Source organism: Diabrotica virgifera, chromosome 7 (assembly GCF_917563875.1).
Source record: "Diabrotica virgifera virgifera chromosome 7, PGI_DIABVI_V3a".
NCBI lineage: Eukaryota > Metazoa > Arthropoda > Insecta > Coleoptera > Chrysomelidae > Diabrotica > Diabrotica virgifera.
In genome coordinates, this window is record NC_065449.1 from 162574905 (window position 1) to 162592414 (window position 17510).

At 34.3% G+C, this 17510-nt stretch overlaps 2 protein-coding genes across 2 annotated transcripts in view; one reads left to right on the forward strand and one right to left on the reverse strand.

Moving 5' to 3' along the window:
- Positions 1 to 13486, reverse strand: part of LOC114335425 (immediate early response 3-interacting protein 1-like) — a 73951-nt gene extending 60465 nt beyond the window's left edge. Inside the window, exon 1 of the mRNA XM_028285664.2 lies at positions 13349 to 13486. The gene's annotated coding sequence lies outside the window, so the exon portion shown is untranslated. The remainder of the gene's footprint in view (positions 1 to 13348) is intronic.
- Positions 1 to 17510, forward strand: part of LOC114335423 (PHD finger protein 12) — a 150911-nt gene that overhangs the window by 11558 nt on the left and 121843 nt on the right. Inside the window, exon 3 of the mRNA XM_028285663.2 lies at positions 13373 to 13656. Coding sequence (XP_028141464.1) covers positions 13373 to 13656 — 284 coding nt within the window. The remainder of the gene's footprint in view (positions 1 to 13372; positions 13657 to 17510) is intronic.

The window sequence follows — 17510 nt, forward strand, 5'->3', positions numbered from 1 at the left end:
AAAAAAAAGTGCTGAAAACATGCCTGTAACTTGTATAGTAGTGAACTGTGAAAGTCGAGCTGATCGGATAATGTTAATTTTTTCGTGTTCCCTCTATAGGGCTTTTCATTCACAGTCATTTGTTTTGAGCTTCTGTCATATGTCCTATAATCCGTGTATAGTAATATTATACACGAATTATACAACATCTAACGGAAGCTCGAAACAAATGACAATCAATGAAAAGCCCTATTAGAAACTCATTTATGTTTCCTCGCCTAACTAAATTATCAAAAAACAGGACGCACTCATGCTAGGAATTATGGTTTTTATTAATATTATTACAATTATTTATATGTGACACTAACGTAACTAGTGACATTAATTTTAGGCCAATGTGACAAACTTTATTAATACTAAATTTTAACATTTATCCCCTATTTTGTTAAAACAATATTATTTTGTTTTTCATTCTATTCAAAATAAATGCAGTTTTGACAGGGAATTTGTTTTGTTATTTATTTATTCCATATAGACCTGGATCCCGCGTACCAAAAAAAAGTTGATTAATAGCAAGCTGAAAATTTATTAATAGCTTAACAGTGTCTAGTCCGACAAACTTTGATGTATGGGAACACTAGAAGTTTTAACTGTAGAACAGGTTAAAAATTTGGAACGTCAAACTACGAAAATGTTTATGTAATTTGTCAGATAAAACTTCCAATTGATTTGCTACCAATTCATTAAACTCTCATGCAAAAACCAGACTGGTGAAAAAATCACCAACTGGGCATTTTAATGAGTAGAACACGAAGACCATGTCAAACTACAGGAATCATGTTGGTTAGTAATAGCAGTCTGATTTTTGCATGAGAATTTAATGAAAGGGTATCAGATCAATTGGATGTTCTGTCCGACAAAATTTATGGGATGTTTTCGTAATCTGATGTTCCAAATCTGAGTTTCCAAACTGTTTCACAATTAAAACTACCCCTGTTCCAGTGTCACAATACATCAAAGTTTGTCCAACTGGACACCGTTAAACTATTAACAAATTTTCAGCTTGCTATTAATCAATTTTTTTGGTACACAGGATCCAGACCTAATAGGTTTGTTCGTAGTACGACACAAACGATTAGCAACTGCTGCCAACCATCAGATGCATGAGCAGTTAACAGTTATCGTTGTGCAGTTAATAGTTAGCATTCATAGACTACGAATGCGCATGTGTCTGATGGTTGGCAAGAGTTGCTGATCGTTCTACGAACAAACCTATCAGTAAGCACAATTTGTGATATCCATGGGTAGTTACTAACAGAAAGAGGCAGGATTCGATTTTTAAAACATTTATTTTAGAGTCAAAACATAGTCGTACCTTAAACGATAAATGTATATTATCATTACAAGTTGATACTAATTACAAAAATAAATACGCATCTAAAAGACCAATACATAATTACTCATGATGAAGAAGTACATTATAATTAAAAATGAATAACCATTTTCATATCGCTGCAACACAATGCCAAAGACTTCTTATATTTCAGTTCGTTTAGTGAGCGCAACAAGCACTCTGACCGAACAGTTTCAAAACTCATTAGTTTTTCATCAGAGAATGCATATGTTGCTATCTCCAAACCATGTAGCTGTAACATATGTACATGCATTGGGTTCTTCTTCGTCTGTCTTGCTCTGGGCATACTCAGCTAAAAATAGGATTGCTGCAATATGGCTGCAGACTTCACTATTACCGGCCATACGCATACAATGTGCATTTGCTATGTCATCAGAACTGGCTATCACCCCACCCAAGCATTTAGTCGTTTAGCATTAGCTTTTTGAAAATGCTTCACCTAAAAAAAATATTTTATTTTTTTTGGAAATTCTTCAACTACAAAAATTTATTTTTATTAGAGTATTTGCGTTCTTTACAATGATTGAGAATACTTTATTTAAAATCAGACATTCATATAATATAATTTTAGAACAATCATGACAGTAATTCAAATAGATGGCAGTAATAAATCATTTTCAGAGAATTATGGAGTTCGCAGTTTACAGATTAGGACGACAATATGTCTGGTTTCATACAGATATATAAACGTAAATAAATCTAATATTTAGAACCAATTTATCCAAAAGACACTAATACTGTTATCCATATATTTCTTAATGGTGAATAAATAAAATAAAGGCATACCTTTCCAACAATAATATGGAAATCAGGAAATCATTAACAATTTTTACTCCATTCAAAACAAATCCAGCTGTAAAATATTTATGTGCCTGAAGGCTTTTGTATGCTTTCATCTGCTGCTTAGAGTAGCAACTGTGAGACTCCACCAGATCTGTATAAATACATATCTATAATAGTAACTTGATGGACTGCACTTTACTGTAAAATCCAATTCTGACTGAATTCCGTATGGATCTAAATCCCCAATTATTTTCAGCTTCAATAAATATCTAAAACAATAAAAGAAATAATGTTATTGCTTGCAAAATTCATCATTATTGATAAATATCGGGGCAAAATGAACAGTAAATAAACATTGTTTCGCCTACCTTTCTCGCAACATCTGGAGTTTCCAATAATAATTTCCTTAAATAATCAGTTCGCATTGTGGTAAAGTTTATAAAGTTCACAAAAACAGGAAACGAAATCCAAATGAATCCAAAATACGACGATAAACAATGAAAAATCATTGAAAAATAGATACAAACATAACCTCTTCTTTAGTTTGTGTGCCAACCAGAGGTCACGTGGTTTGGATTGCCTAATTGAAGTTGAGGTTAGGTTGACATCACCTTTTTCAGCATGAAAATTTTCAGTAATATTTTCACTGCAGCACGTTTTTGCTCTCTCCGCGCAACTGGAGTGATAAACTGAATTACATTTAGCACAACACACACCAGATTTTACATTTTTGCTACAACCTTTACAAAGTTTCTTTAGGATATCCAAACCGCGAACTTTATCGGCGGCGGCCATCTTGTTTGATTTATTTATTGCTTTAAAACCAGTTGAGATATGCAAATGAAATTTGATGGGTTTTAAGAGATAGTTATTGCGGATTTTTTGACATAAAATTAAGAATTTTATATTCACCATTAGCATGCATATGGGTAACATGATCGGTCATATTACACGTATTCGCGCTAATTGTGAACATTAAATTCCTAATTGTGTGTCAAAAAATGTGCAATAACTACGTCTTAAAACCCACCAAATTTCATTGGCATATCTCAACCGGTTTTAAAGCAATAAAATAAATCGTCAGTTTGTAAGAAAAAATTCAACATCGCGTATCTCGGAAACGAAACATTTGCTGACATACGTTTATAAAGCCAACTGTCATTATTTTTTCATGCAGAATTACCCTTTAAAGTTTGTCGCACTTATTTAGAAACACCGTGTATTGATCAAGAACATGTCTAGTTGTTAAAGTACCTAACTTTTTATTATTCAGCATAAACGAATGAATCAAAAACCCGAATATTAAGAAAACCTGAGGCTATAGTTGGGTTTTAATTTCAGTATTTTATAAATGCTAAAGTATTCCACAGGGTAATGCGAACTTTGAGAAAAAACACGGTTTAATTGGTACACCCGGTATACAATGAAAATTTACCTTTTTAGCAACAATATTATCACAGTGGTATCGTTAAAGGATCAGGCTATAACATGTTCAAAAAATCACTTAAATCGGCCAACAGGTTTAGGAAATATGAGACATCAAAAATGACCAAATTTTTAAGTGGGCCGATTTCTATGCACGTAAGTTTAGTATCTGTGTAAGTTGGAACCATAATATGTTTTCCAAACAAACCAGCTTTTATATTATTAATTTCACGAAAAAAAGTGATTCTTCGTAAAAAGCTCTGCATGGTCTAAAACCTAAGATGCAACAATCAAATATCAAATTATATGAATATTGTACAAGGTATGTTGAAAAATATGAATTTCGCTTAAGAGTACCCTAGCTTTATTTTTCAGAATATTGAAAATTGTTATTATGAAAAGTTGTTGTAATTAAGAACTATATTCTAATATGCAATTTCATCCTTTTAATTAAAAAAAAATCTCTCGTCTGTCTGTCTCATGTGGTGCTACAGCCCAAATCTGGCCTCCCCCAGCATTTGAATCGAAAAACCCCTTTCAATAGCTTCTCCAGTTATCCACTGTCAATATCTCTTTTGTATCAGTTCTCACTTTGCCTATCGACCTCTTCCTAATTTTCCTACTAGCCGCTGTCCCACCATAGTTCCACTAAGCGTTGTCATTATCCTTTTTTATAAGGTAACCTACCTAGCACAATTTTTGTATTTTTGATAATTTGCTATAGACGGTTCTTTGTAATAACTCACGGTTGAATCTTATTCTCTACATGCCATTGTCACAAATCGGTTCCATAAAAAAAGAGTGGAGTGACGTACCTAATACAAGAATGAACTAGTAATAGGTTGAGTCCCAATATGAACAAAGGAAATCGGCTCAATCTTGTTTTTTCAATTTTTAAGAAGTGAGTTTTAGAAAAGTTTGTGACAATCTGTCGCATTAAAATCAAAAAATAAAAAATTATGACATTTGGTGCGTTCACCAGACCAGTGCACTGCGTCAGCGCTTTGAAACTGTTTAAGCTTTTTCGGTGAATGTCAATGTCAATTTATAATAGTAATAATAATAATAATGAGTGATAATGAGTGTCCATTAATGAAAACATTTTGCGCTTCTACTACAAGGTGACAAACTTCGGTCAAGAAGCAATCGGCTACCGACAACAGCTGTATGCTGAATTTTGCAGGACGTACCCAGATATTCAAGTATCGGAGCAACGAGTATCAGACCAATACCGGGTAATTATAAGAAACAACCTTATGCCAGAGACTAGACGCAATACCATCAGAAGCGAAGTCGAACGGGAGATTCATAACAAGGTAGTAATTGAAGATCAAGTCCCTGTTGAAGTTCATGAGCAGATTCCTGAGCTTGCCATACAAGAAACTCAACCTGACAATACAGAGCAGGAAAACAACGAGTTACGTGATAATCTAGTAAGCGAAATGGCACGTGCGGTACAGGAGTTGAATGGAACAAACCCACTTAGCAGACCACCGCTCCCCCGAATAAACTCTTGTAAGAAACTAGGGGCGCTGTTACAAATTGTGAACACTGAAGTCCTACCAAATTATATTGTAGAAGCCCACACATTAGAATATTTGCACATGCTTATCCACTCTGCAGCAACAGCAATTGCTAATGTAATGGGCATTAAGATCAGAACACGACAGGGTACTAACAACGGAAGGACTGGTAACAGAATTGCACCCTGGGAAAAAAGACTGCTCGGAAAGCTTGAATTACTGCGTAGGGATATTGGTCAAGTCACTGAATATATACGAGGTGTAAGAAGTAGAAAAGTCATCAGGAGAGCTGAAGAAATAATACTGAGTACTGCAAGACACTCAAGATATGATCTAGAAAACAACACAGCCCAACAGTGCCTGGATACATTAAAACAAAAACTCTCCGTTTATTCAGGATGACTAAGAAGGTACAAAGTGAGTAACAACCGAAAATCCGACAATGCCCTTTTTGAGACTGCTGAGAAAGCCTTCTATCAAAAACTCAATTCCACCGTAGAAAATCTCGATAAGTCTTACCCAAGCCAAGAAGAAATTCATGAGTTTTGGTGAAATCAACTTTCCACACCAGCTGCTCTTAACAACAATTCTGGATGGATAGAAGATACGACGCAGAACTGCCAACACTACACTACTACTCTCTACGAACCCTTCGCCACTGAAGAAGTCTCAAATATCATCAAAGAGCTTCATAACTGGAAATCTCCTGGACCAGATGGAGTTCAAAACTTCTGGCTTAAGAAGTTTTGGAGTGTTCATGATTGCTTATCATCACTAATAATGTTATTTCTAATCTGCAGGAAACACCATTATTTCTAACTCAGGGAACCATTTATTTAATACCGAAGGATCAAAATAACACCCAAGATCCAGCCAAATACCGCCCAATTACTTGTCTTCCAACTTTGTATAAATTGGTCACATCGTGTGTAGCCCGGCGTATCTACCAACACTGTGCACTGAACAATATCATAGAGCCTCAACAGAAAGGATGCGCTAAGGGTTCCATGGGTTGCAAAGAACAACTCATCATCGACTCAGTCATTTCTAATCAAGCATATTCCAAAAAGAGGAACCTATTTACTGCCTTCATTGATTACAAGAAGGCCTTTGACTCAGTGCCGCATGAATGGCTTATAGATATATTGAGAATATATAAAGTCGATGATAATATAGTGACCTTTTTACAGCATATAATGACAGAGTGGAAGACTAGAATTCACCTTCAAATACCTGGTGAAAATAACATCGGAACTGAAAATATCGCAATCAGCCGGGGCCTGTTCCAAGGAGATTCCTTAAGTCCACTGTGGTTCTGTCTAGCTATGAACCCACTATCTCAGCTATTGAACTCCACTGACGCAGGTTTTAGCATCAAAAATAACAATGTGGTGGCGAAGCTTAATCATCTGTTGTATATGGATGATTTGAAATTAATGGCTTCCACTCGAAACCAACTAGATGAGATGCTAAGAACTGTAGAATCATTTTCAAATGACATTAGTATGCACTTCGGACTAGACAAGTGCCGTGTTTTATATATAGAGGAAAAGTACAGCCTGGAGAATTCGATATGCATAATGGCCAGAACATTAAGGCCATGGGTGAAAACGATATGTATAAATATCTTGGAGTAAAGCAAGCGCGGAAAATTGACCATAAGCAAATGAAAACTGAGATAACTGCGGAGTTTATACGAAGGGTAAAACAGCTGCTTCGTTCACACCTTAACAGTACAAATTTGTTTAAGGCACTAAACACCTACGCATGTTCCGCGCTTAGCTATTCGTTTGGCATTGTTAAGTGGACAAAAACGGACATAGAGAATCTTCAGCAAAAAGTAAGAACACACCTCACAAAGGCACAAAAACACCATCCTAAAAGTGCAGTAGAAAGAACAACATTACCACGGAATCTAGGAGGAAGAGGACTTATGGATATAGCTGAGCAATTAGATAAACAAATTGCTAATTTAAGAACTTATTTTCAGATGCAAGCTGGGACATCTACTCTACATGGCGCTATCTGCGCAGTAGATGACACAACACCGATCAAACTGAGGGAACCAGAAATGCGCATAAACCACTTTACTAAAGACGGAACAATGCGCACCTGGATGGGTAAACTTCTGCACGGGCGACGTCCCAATGAGGTCGGGCAAGACTATGTCGACAATACAGCGTCAAACTATTGGTTGACATCAGGAAAGATGTTGCCTGAAACGGAGGGTTCATTATTGGCCATTCAGGATCAGGTTATACCAACCAGAAATTACCTGAATATATCGTCAAAGACCCTCAGGTTCAAAACGACAGATGTCGATATGTATGTCAAGCCCAAGAAACCATCCAACATATTACAGCTGACAGGCATTTGCTGCAACTGAATACAAGGAACGGCATGACGCAGTGGGAAAAATCCTTCATCAGGAGATAGCTATCAAGCTGGGACTTCTCCAAACGGAGCATCTCCCATATTATCAATACATCCCTGAGAGTATGCTTGAGGATGGCAACTACAAGCTATACTGGGACCGCACTGTGCTCACAGACCAAACAGTGGCACATAATAGACCAGATCTCATACTAGTTAATAAATTAACCAGACAAACAACACTAATTGATGTGGCGATACCTAAAAACAATAATCTCCGTAGTAAATTTACTGAAAAGATCGCCAAGTACAGAGATCTGGAAATTCAAATACGAAGACAATGGAGAATGCAAAGTACCCAGACGATTCCTATTATTATGTCTACTGGAGTCATTCCGAAGAACCTCCTCGAAAGCATAAAAAGGCTGGGTCTAAATGAACATCCAGATGTGTACGAAAATTTTTGGGAGATACACCTGCATACCAAGTCACCTAGGGCTCGATAACACGGAAAGAGTCCCACCAGAGCTCAATCCTTTTGATACCGTAGGTATCTGGGATGAGTCAATTTTTCCCTTAGAGGGAGTGTGAGCCATATGGCTAAATCTGGATAATAATAATAATAATAGCTTTATTGTCCAACAGGTATCCATTTATAGAACAATTTTACATTAATTATAAACTAAATTTTAACTTACATTACTTTAAAGAGTTTCCAATAATTAAAGAAAAGAAAAAACAATTACCAAATAAATCAAGAATTCAAATGAGACTTAGCCATTGTGACAAGTTGACTTATACTACAGTTGAATATATCACAATAGTCTACCAAACAATTATAATTTTCACACATAATAAATATGGGGGATTTTAATAACAGGTTTGTTCTGGCTTGTGTAGTTCTGAACGTGGAAACATTTCTAACAGGATAAGAAGATACATTAAAATTTATTTGTTTAAGAATATCGGGGCAGTCAATTGAATTATGCAACAGTTTAAGTAACAATATTAGTGAAGCACAATTACGTCTCATTTCTAATGAAACCGTGTCTAAACTATTAGACAACTCACTATTTCTGATACCTCTTTCTGGATATATACCGTTAATTTTAAATGATAAATATTTTAAAAATTTACGCTGCACCTTTTCAATCAACTGAACATGTGAATTATAAAATGGAGGCCAAATTATAGACGGATATTCTAACTTACAACGTACATAAGAGAAATATAGTAATTTGACAGTTTTTATGTTAGTAATATTTCGGCTATTTCTGACTATAAATCCATAAGATTTAAGTGCTTCAGGAACTTTTAAAGATATATGTTCAGTGCATGAAAGTTTACTGTCAAAAATTACGCCAAGATCTTTAATTTTATTCACATGTTAACATTTTGTTCACATGTATGATATCATCAATAGTATAAACATAGTTTATAGTTTATATATTATGTTTCCTTGAGTAACTTACAGCATTGCATTTGTTTGCATTAAGATTTAAATAGTTACTTTACACCATTCATGCACACCACTCAGATCATTCTGGATAGTGTGACAATCATTGATATTGTTAATTTCTAAGTAAATTTTTAAATCATCTGCATAACACAAACAGGGCACAGAGATTTTCTTACATGTCATTAATAAATAACAAAAACAAGAGTGGACCTAGATTTGATCCTTGTGGGACTCCAGATGAAAGTAGGGTAGACTGGGTACGGTTGTAACAATTTTTCTTTAGTGCTTCATAGCACAGCTATTATAGCTGTAAGCAACGATCAAAGTCTTTGATATGAAGTAATATTCATTTGTCTTTAAATTAATGTCAAAACCTATAGCTCAAGTAAAATAGTACGGAGGGAATATGTCATTTAAATAAGTGTGTGCGATTGTTACAACCGACCCCATACCAGGGGCGGTTGTAACACGAATAGGGGACAGTTGTAACAATCAAAAATAATACATAAATCACACATATAAAATCAGTTTTATTATTTTTAATCATATTTATTAATCAAAAATACCAAACAAGATCAAAATCAAATTTATTAATAAAAAATATCAAACAAAATCTGAGTTTAAACAAATTATAATTTCCTATATTTAATCAGACTCATCACAGTTGTGGCATATATAATATCTACTTCCATCAGTATACAGGCCACGTGAGACCATTGTTTGCAGCTACCTTGGCACTGAATCCAACTGTCTCCAGATCGACTCACTGAATAGGTCTCTAAGCAAATAAGACAATAATATTCTTCTTCTGATGGTGTATTAATCTTCATTTTCTTCGCTTTTCCTTTCCCTTTGTTTTTGATTACCTTTCCAGTAGATGATTCGAGTACTTTTTTCTTTATTCGTCTATTTTTCAACCGTTTTTGTCGCTCTTCATACTCCTTTCTAGCAGCTTCCTTTTCTGGAGTATCTGTGTAGATAGCAGACTTTTTGGTTTTTCGACCTCTGTTTCCTAGTTTTCTAGGTGGAGCTTTAGGGTAAGGCCGTAAAGTCTCAGGCGAGAAGACAGACTGCTTGCTTGTAGACGGTTCTAATGGCTGACACAAAACAGCATCACGAGGAGAGATGTCTGATTCCAGATTCACTGTACCAGCTTGCCATTCTTGGCTAGGTTCTAGAGATGTTTGTCTAGGCGGTGTTATTGTTGCTTCGAGCTCGGATATTTCAATTAGTGTGAGCATTTGATGGTCAATGGATGTTTCCTTTTTAGGATCACTGTTAGTAAATTCTTTAGTTGAAGCTCTAGTTTCGGGCTCAGTGGGGCTTACTGCGCTGGATGAAGGTGAATCCTCCTTCAGTAACGAAGGTGATAATGATTCGTCATCAGGTGCAAGTCTAATGCTATGTTGATTAGAAATGCCCACCTCTTCAGTAGCATTTGGATTAGGCCTGTCTGTCGCGAACGATGGCGCAGAATCAATTACTTGAAACAAATCGCGGTTGAATGGGAAGATCCCCTCTCTTTCGAAATCCGGCCTGGATATTCACCTGAGTGAAAACAAGTGGCATTGCGATAGTTACAATACCCGGTATGTCGTAAATAGTCATGACTTTTCCTGGGTGATTTCGCATCCAGGCATCACAGGCAGTATTAATGGCTTTTTTGAAAGGCCCATAAACGGATCTATCTAAGGGATGTAGCTTGTGAGAGCAGTGGGGCGGAAATGACAGTAATACTATCCCATTATCTTTGCAAAAATCTAAGGAGTTGATATGTATATGGGGCGAATGATTGTCTAGCACTAATAATATCTTATGCGACAAAGAGGCATTCGTATGTTTTTGAAAATGTTTAAGAAATATAATGAATGACTTTTCTTGCATCCACCCTGATGGATTACCGGCACCGATTGATCCCACTGGTCCGTCTCTAATGAAATGCTCTTGATATCTAATTCGAGGAAACACGAACATAGGTGGAATGGCGTTGCCTAATGCGTTAGCTGCAAATGCTAGTGTGACCAAAGAGCCTCGTTCAGCAGAAGTAATTGCGCCCACCTGCCTTGTGCCACATCTTGCAACAACCCTGTCAGGATTATGTACTGTAGTAACGCCGGTTTACAATTAAAATTACTGTTACAACCGTCCCCATGAAAATCGTTACAACCGTCCCCACCCCCCCATTTTGATAATAATACTGTCGCAAGCACGAAGTAGCATAACCTATACAAAAACATATATGCTTATTATAATCTCTAAACTGCGACGATTATATAAGCATATTTTGAAATACGTGTCAATATTAATATTTAAGTTATAACAGAAAGAAATTCGTCAAAAATACTTACTTTTCGTTGACAAAACACAATAGGTCTCACTGTAAGTGTAATTACCGCGCGAAAGGTGATGCAGCACTGACAATCGTGTCGGGACACGTTGTCTGCGTATTCCTTCCCTTGTGCCCCTCGCCTATCATACACAGTTTCGATAATATTCGAGTTGTTACAACCGTACCCTGTTACAACCGTACCCAGGCTCCCCTATGTATTTGTGAGAGTTATAACCATTATAAGATACAAATTGAGTTCTACCTGACAAATAGGATTTTATGAAAGCGACAGCATCTTTAGAAAAACCAAAAAGGGACAATTTGGAAAGAAGAACTCCATGATGAATTTTGTCAAAGGCCTTCGAAAAGTAGTATATATAACGTCAACTTGGGATCTCCTATCCAACGCGTCAGATATGTACTGTGTTATTCCCAATAAGTTTGTAACTGTGGATCGATTAGCAATGAATCCATGCTGATATTGTGAAATTTGATTATGAGTGAAAGAGTATATACGATTATAAAGTATACGATTATAAAGTATGATTTCAAAGATCTTTGATAAATTGCATATAATAGGATTTAGGATAAACTTCAACGTTTGACAAAGCGGTCGCCATTTTATTCAACGTAGGATTTGCATCGCTTCAATTATTGTATGTGTTTAGGAAATATATTGTAATGGCGCACTTATTTGAAAATATTTACTTTTACAATGGTTTTAATTATAAAGTAATTCAAACTGAGAAGATACATAATTGTATAATCACGAAATTGTAAATCTGTGTATTGAGGAACAATATTTTCAACATAATTCATATTTCTCGTGACATTATTATTTCTTTATGGTGAGAATAGCCTTACACCACTATGTGGTAAAAAGGGTTTTTGAAAATATATATGGTGGGAATACATCATCATCATCCAATGGTTCTGCCAAGTCTAGCACAGCAGCACTAAAAATTATTTCTTGTTCATTTCATTATCAAACAACAATAAAGGTAGTATGTATATTATCTATTTTTGAATTAAATTTGTTAAAGACACGTCCAAGTTATCCTTGAACGATATAAATAAACAAAAACAACGAATCGCGTTTTATGTTAAGTTCATAGAACATAGAACAAAACCAACTATGAAAATGTCAAACACAAAAATACCATTTACCAGATTGAACGTAGTTTTAAAGCGCTGAAACACAGCTCTTTAGGTGAAACTTAAACCGAGTATTTCTGGTTAACGCAGCCATTGATCTCATGTGACCACAAAGTTCCAATGTTGCCTTCATGGTTTCACGAGACTAATGTGTGACCATGTTTACATTGCGCAGGTGCAAATTTTTACATGCTTGGTAATGTTCTCTGTTGCATTCAGCATTCAGTTGTTATTAGAAATTCGTGCGATACATGGATCTGTATGAACAAGAACAAGAATGTCTTTCAGATTGAAGAAGATATTGAAACATTTGAGGCCAAAATAACATTTTTTACAAGTGAAATATGAAGCTACTGCAGTTTGTCCTCAAGATATTCATTTATAGAATAATAGGATTTTTTTAAGAGTAAATCTTAAACATTTTTTTTAATTCCGTGGAAAGTGGTATTTCTTTTACTGTTTTTGATACATGATTGTATAAAGTCAGATTGTATAAATTTCAATGTTCTGTGTTTAGGAACTCATAAAGATTCAACACTTCTTGTATTATAATAGTGATTGTCTGAATTTACTGGATATGTATTGATTTCCTCTTTTACATAAAGTAAACATTTATAGATGAATAGGCAATTTGATGTTTAATAAAAATTGGTTTGATACACTCTGTAATGAACACTTTGATACACTCTGATAAACACATTGACACTCAATGATAAGCACTTTCTCTGCAACCCTGAGAACCATTCTGAACATTCTAACATCCATATATGTTATAACGATGTTCGGAAACCACTCAGAATGTTTTGGGCGTCATACTTACAAATTTCATCCATACGCATTTCGGTACTGTTTATATTGCTGTATACTGTACTAATAAATTATAAACAATTTTAATCAAATGTTCTTACCATTTTACCTTTTTTTTTTGTTAGTGACCCACCTCTCGAAGAAAAGGACATACCAATGGGTGAATGGTTGTGTCAATCTTGTAGATATTATAAAAAACAAAGTAGCAGTAATTCAGAAGTTCCACAACTTCGAAGCAAAAGATCCAATAGTACTCCGCCTAGTTCTTCAGTTGCCAAATGTCCATCAAAAAAGCAAAAACTTAGCCCGATGGAAGTTCTGATTGAAGCTGCCAATGCTATGAACCCCAAACAATTTGAATTGCCCAGAAGTATGAGTGTTCCATGTGTATTTCCTGGAACAGATAAAGGTTAGACCACTGATTAAGTTTTGCAGTTATGTTATTGGGTAATTAATATATTCCTTTTTATATATAACACTGAATTTTTTATATAGCGTTATAGTTATTAAGGTACCAAGGGTATTATAAGGATAATAACGCTTGAGGTCAATGGTGTATATACCGAGGGTCTTTGGCCCGAGGGATAAACTTTGACTGAAAGCGTTATTATCTATAATACCCGTGGTTCCTTCAACGTTTAATGTCCGACAAAATTATTCTTTATATGCAAAATAATTTGAATTAATCAGTTTTCAAATAAGTACATTCACCAGCAATAGTCGTAACGTAATTGTGGTAACCATAGTGTTACTTAGGTTGTTATTTGTCAACTTGACAGTATTTAATTAGTTATTTAAATTTAATACCCTAGGGCGTTATTTTTCAAAATATTATATTATATCATACTTAACTGACTTCGAAATCATGTCATTATTTGTCAAATAATATACCAGGCGGACATTAAAATAAAATAACATTGATATTCCTTATTTGCTGTATACCGTAACGACCAATAGGAAGTGTCTAATTCGTGATAATATGTTATTCTTTGTGTTTCTTGCATTCGTCGTGTTTTTTATTGCTGAAAATAATAGAGAAGTGCGAGTAACAAATTCGCATTAAGTTTTGCTTGTACTCGAAAAAATATCTGTGGAAATTATTCAAATGTCTGTAAAATTTGGTCTGAGGAGGAAATGCCTGGGCTTAATATGCCCGTTATACAAAAAGAGGAACGCAATTATAACCGTAGAATGCAATTATTACCGTAGACGAACAGCTCTTCTAAATACAGCATACAAGATATTGTCAAAAATCTTGCATGAGAGATTAATGACTTATACTGAAGCGTTTGTAGTATTTCATAGGTTTCAGATGTGGCCGTTCCACTACTAATCAGATCTTCACACTACAACAAATTCTCGAAAACGCGCAAGAGTTCAATATAGATATCTTTTTGTCGGTTTTAAAGCATATGACTGTGTCATAAGACCAAGTCTTTACCACCCTATGAACGAGTTTGGAATTCCAAAAAAAATGGATGATAAATGTGACGGCCAAGATGCCATTATCAGTAAAAATTCAGAACAACTCGTCAACTCCATTTGAAATAAATAGGGAGTTGAGGCAAGAAGACATTCTGGCATGTCAGCTTTTTAACATAGCCTTAGAAAAAGTCATGAGACGCTAATCTAGATAGCAGGGAAGCTATATTTAATGGACCAGTCCAAATTTTAGCATATGGTGACGACGTGGGCAATACCCACAGAAATCCCATCCGAGCTAGTAGCAGCAACAGAACGAATGGGATAATATATAAATCAAAATAAATCCTAATTTATACCGAGTAAGACAAACACGAGGAAGGTCTCCACGCAGATTTAATTGTCATTGACCAAAACTTAGCAGCGGTTAAAAAGTTTACCTATATATTTAGGGACGTCGGTTAACCTCAATAATAACACATCAACGGAAATAAAATAGCCCATCATAATTGCACATGCGTGGATGATATCATGATCTATGTCTATCAAAGTACTGAGCTAACAAATGCCTGTTTAAAAAAACTCGTATAAGACTGTATACAGGGTGATTGATTAGTGGGGTAAAGCTCAATAGATCCGTTATAGTAATAGATAGCAATAAAAGTCAATAACAAAAATTTTAGCCACCTTTGAGCTTCACACTACAAAATTAGTTAGAATGTTACAGGGTGTTCGATAACACAGTGGCAGACCAAACTTATGTTTTTTTAAATGGAACACCCTATATTCTATTTTAAATTCGAAATCCTGTTAACTTCTCCATCACAAAAATATAAAGATCTGTTATGTTATACAGGGTATTTACAAAGTTATAACCAATTTTATATGAAAATCTTAACAAGTTCAACTCACTGTATAAATAAAAATAAGCAAAACAGCAATGATTTATTATTGTCATATTTTTTACGTATTGTCAAAATTTTCAAGATTGATTGATATTGCTAATTTTCTTTATATCAAATACAGGGTGAGTCAAAACGCAAGTACATTATTTTCTCAGTAATTTTAAATGGAACACCCTGTATTTTATATCACTATTGAAAAGTACCATTACCGTACTTTAATTTTTAGATAACATTCCCTATGTCTAAATTTACTAGTTTTCGAGATATTTTCATTTTTCAATGGACCAGTAGCGTGGCCACACAAATCACCAGAATTTAACAAACTGGACTGATTTTTTTTTTGGGGTTACGTTAATAATGAAGTTTATAAAATACCTCCAACAACAAGGGATGAGATGAAAAATAGAATACAAAGTGTACTTCGATGTGTTAATTTACAAATGCTTCGTAGAGTAAGTAGCTCATTAAATGATCGTTTTTAGGAGTGCATAAATGTGTTAGGAGGTAATTTTGAACACCTTATGTAATTAAATATTAAAAATATTTTATTAAAAGTAGCTTCTAATTTTTTCAAACATGTTTTTTTGCAAAATGTAGTACTGATAAATCATGTTTCATTCTTTATTTGTTACATTGTTACATTTACATACAAAAGTAGTGTTTACCTAATTGTCTTCACAAAATGTTGTATTTTGTATTTGTGTGTTTTTTTGTACAATTTATTACTAATTTTATTTCTTTATTTGTTACATTTATGTACATAAAAAAGTAGTTTTTAATTGTGTCAAAAATGTTGCATGTTGTGATTGTGTTTTTTTTTTGTAAAATGTATTACTAATAAATTATTTTTATTTCTTTTTGTGCTACATTTTTACATTGATTACCGGATTGATAATCAGTAATCGTCAATTGTCAATTCAGTCATGGCTTACTTAAAATTTAGATAAATTTAGACACCTAAAATAATTTGCTCTGAAAAATGAAAATATCTCGAAAACTAATAAATTTGGACATAGGGAATGTTATAAAAATTAAAGTATGGTAATGTTACTTTTCAATAATGATATAAAATACAGGGTGTTCTATTTAACATTACTGAGAAAATAATGTACTTGCGTTTTGACTCACCCTGTATTTGATATAAAGAAATTTGGCAATGTAAATAAATCTTGAAAATTTTGACAATAAATAAAAAAAAATATGGCATTAATAAACCATTGCTGTTGTGCTTACTTTTATTTATACAGAGAGTTGAACTTGTTACGATTTTCATATAAAATTGGTTATAACTTTGTAAATGCCATGTATAACATTACAAACCTTTATATTTTTGTGATGGAGAAGTTAACAGGATTTCGAATTTAAAATAAAATATAGGGTGTTCCATTTAAAAAAACATAAGTTTGGTCTGCCACTGTGTTATCGAACACCCTGTAACATTCTAACTAATTTTGTAACGTGAAGCTCAAAGTTGGCTACAATTTTTGTTATTAACTTTTATTGCTGTCTAGTACCATAGCGGATCTATTGAACTTTACCCCACTAATCAATCACCCTGTAGAACACTTATAGTCCCCATTCTCACATATGCATCAGAGGCATGGGCCCTAACCAAAACTTCTATATCAAAATAAGTTCGATTGCCGATTTTTTAATTTGTATACCCTAAGATTAATAAACATTTTTTGTGTAAATTAATTAATGAAAAATTCTTTATTAAAGGTATATTCATTTACTAAAAACTTTCAAAGGCCTACATCTACACATCTATCACAGAACGTTTTCGATCCACATAATAGATCATCATCAATGCTGTTACAGGCAAATCACATGCTGAGCCACCAAAAATACATGGGTAAAAGCCCTTTAAATGTTAACAAAATATGTTACAGTTACACTAATATTACGAAATCCAAGTGATGGATAAAAATCAGTA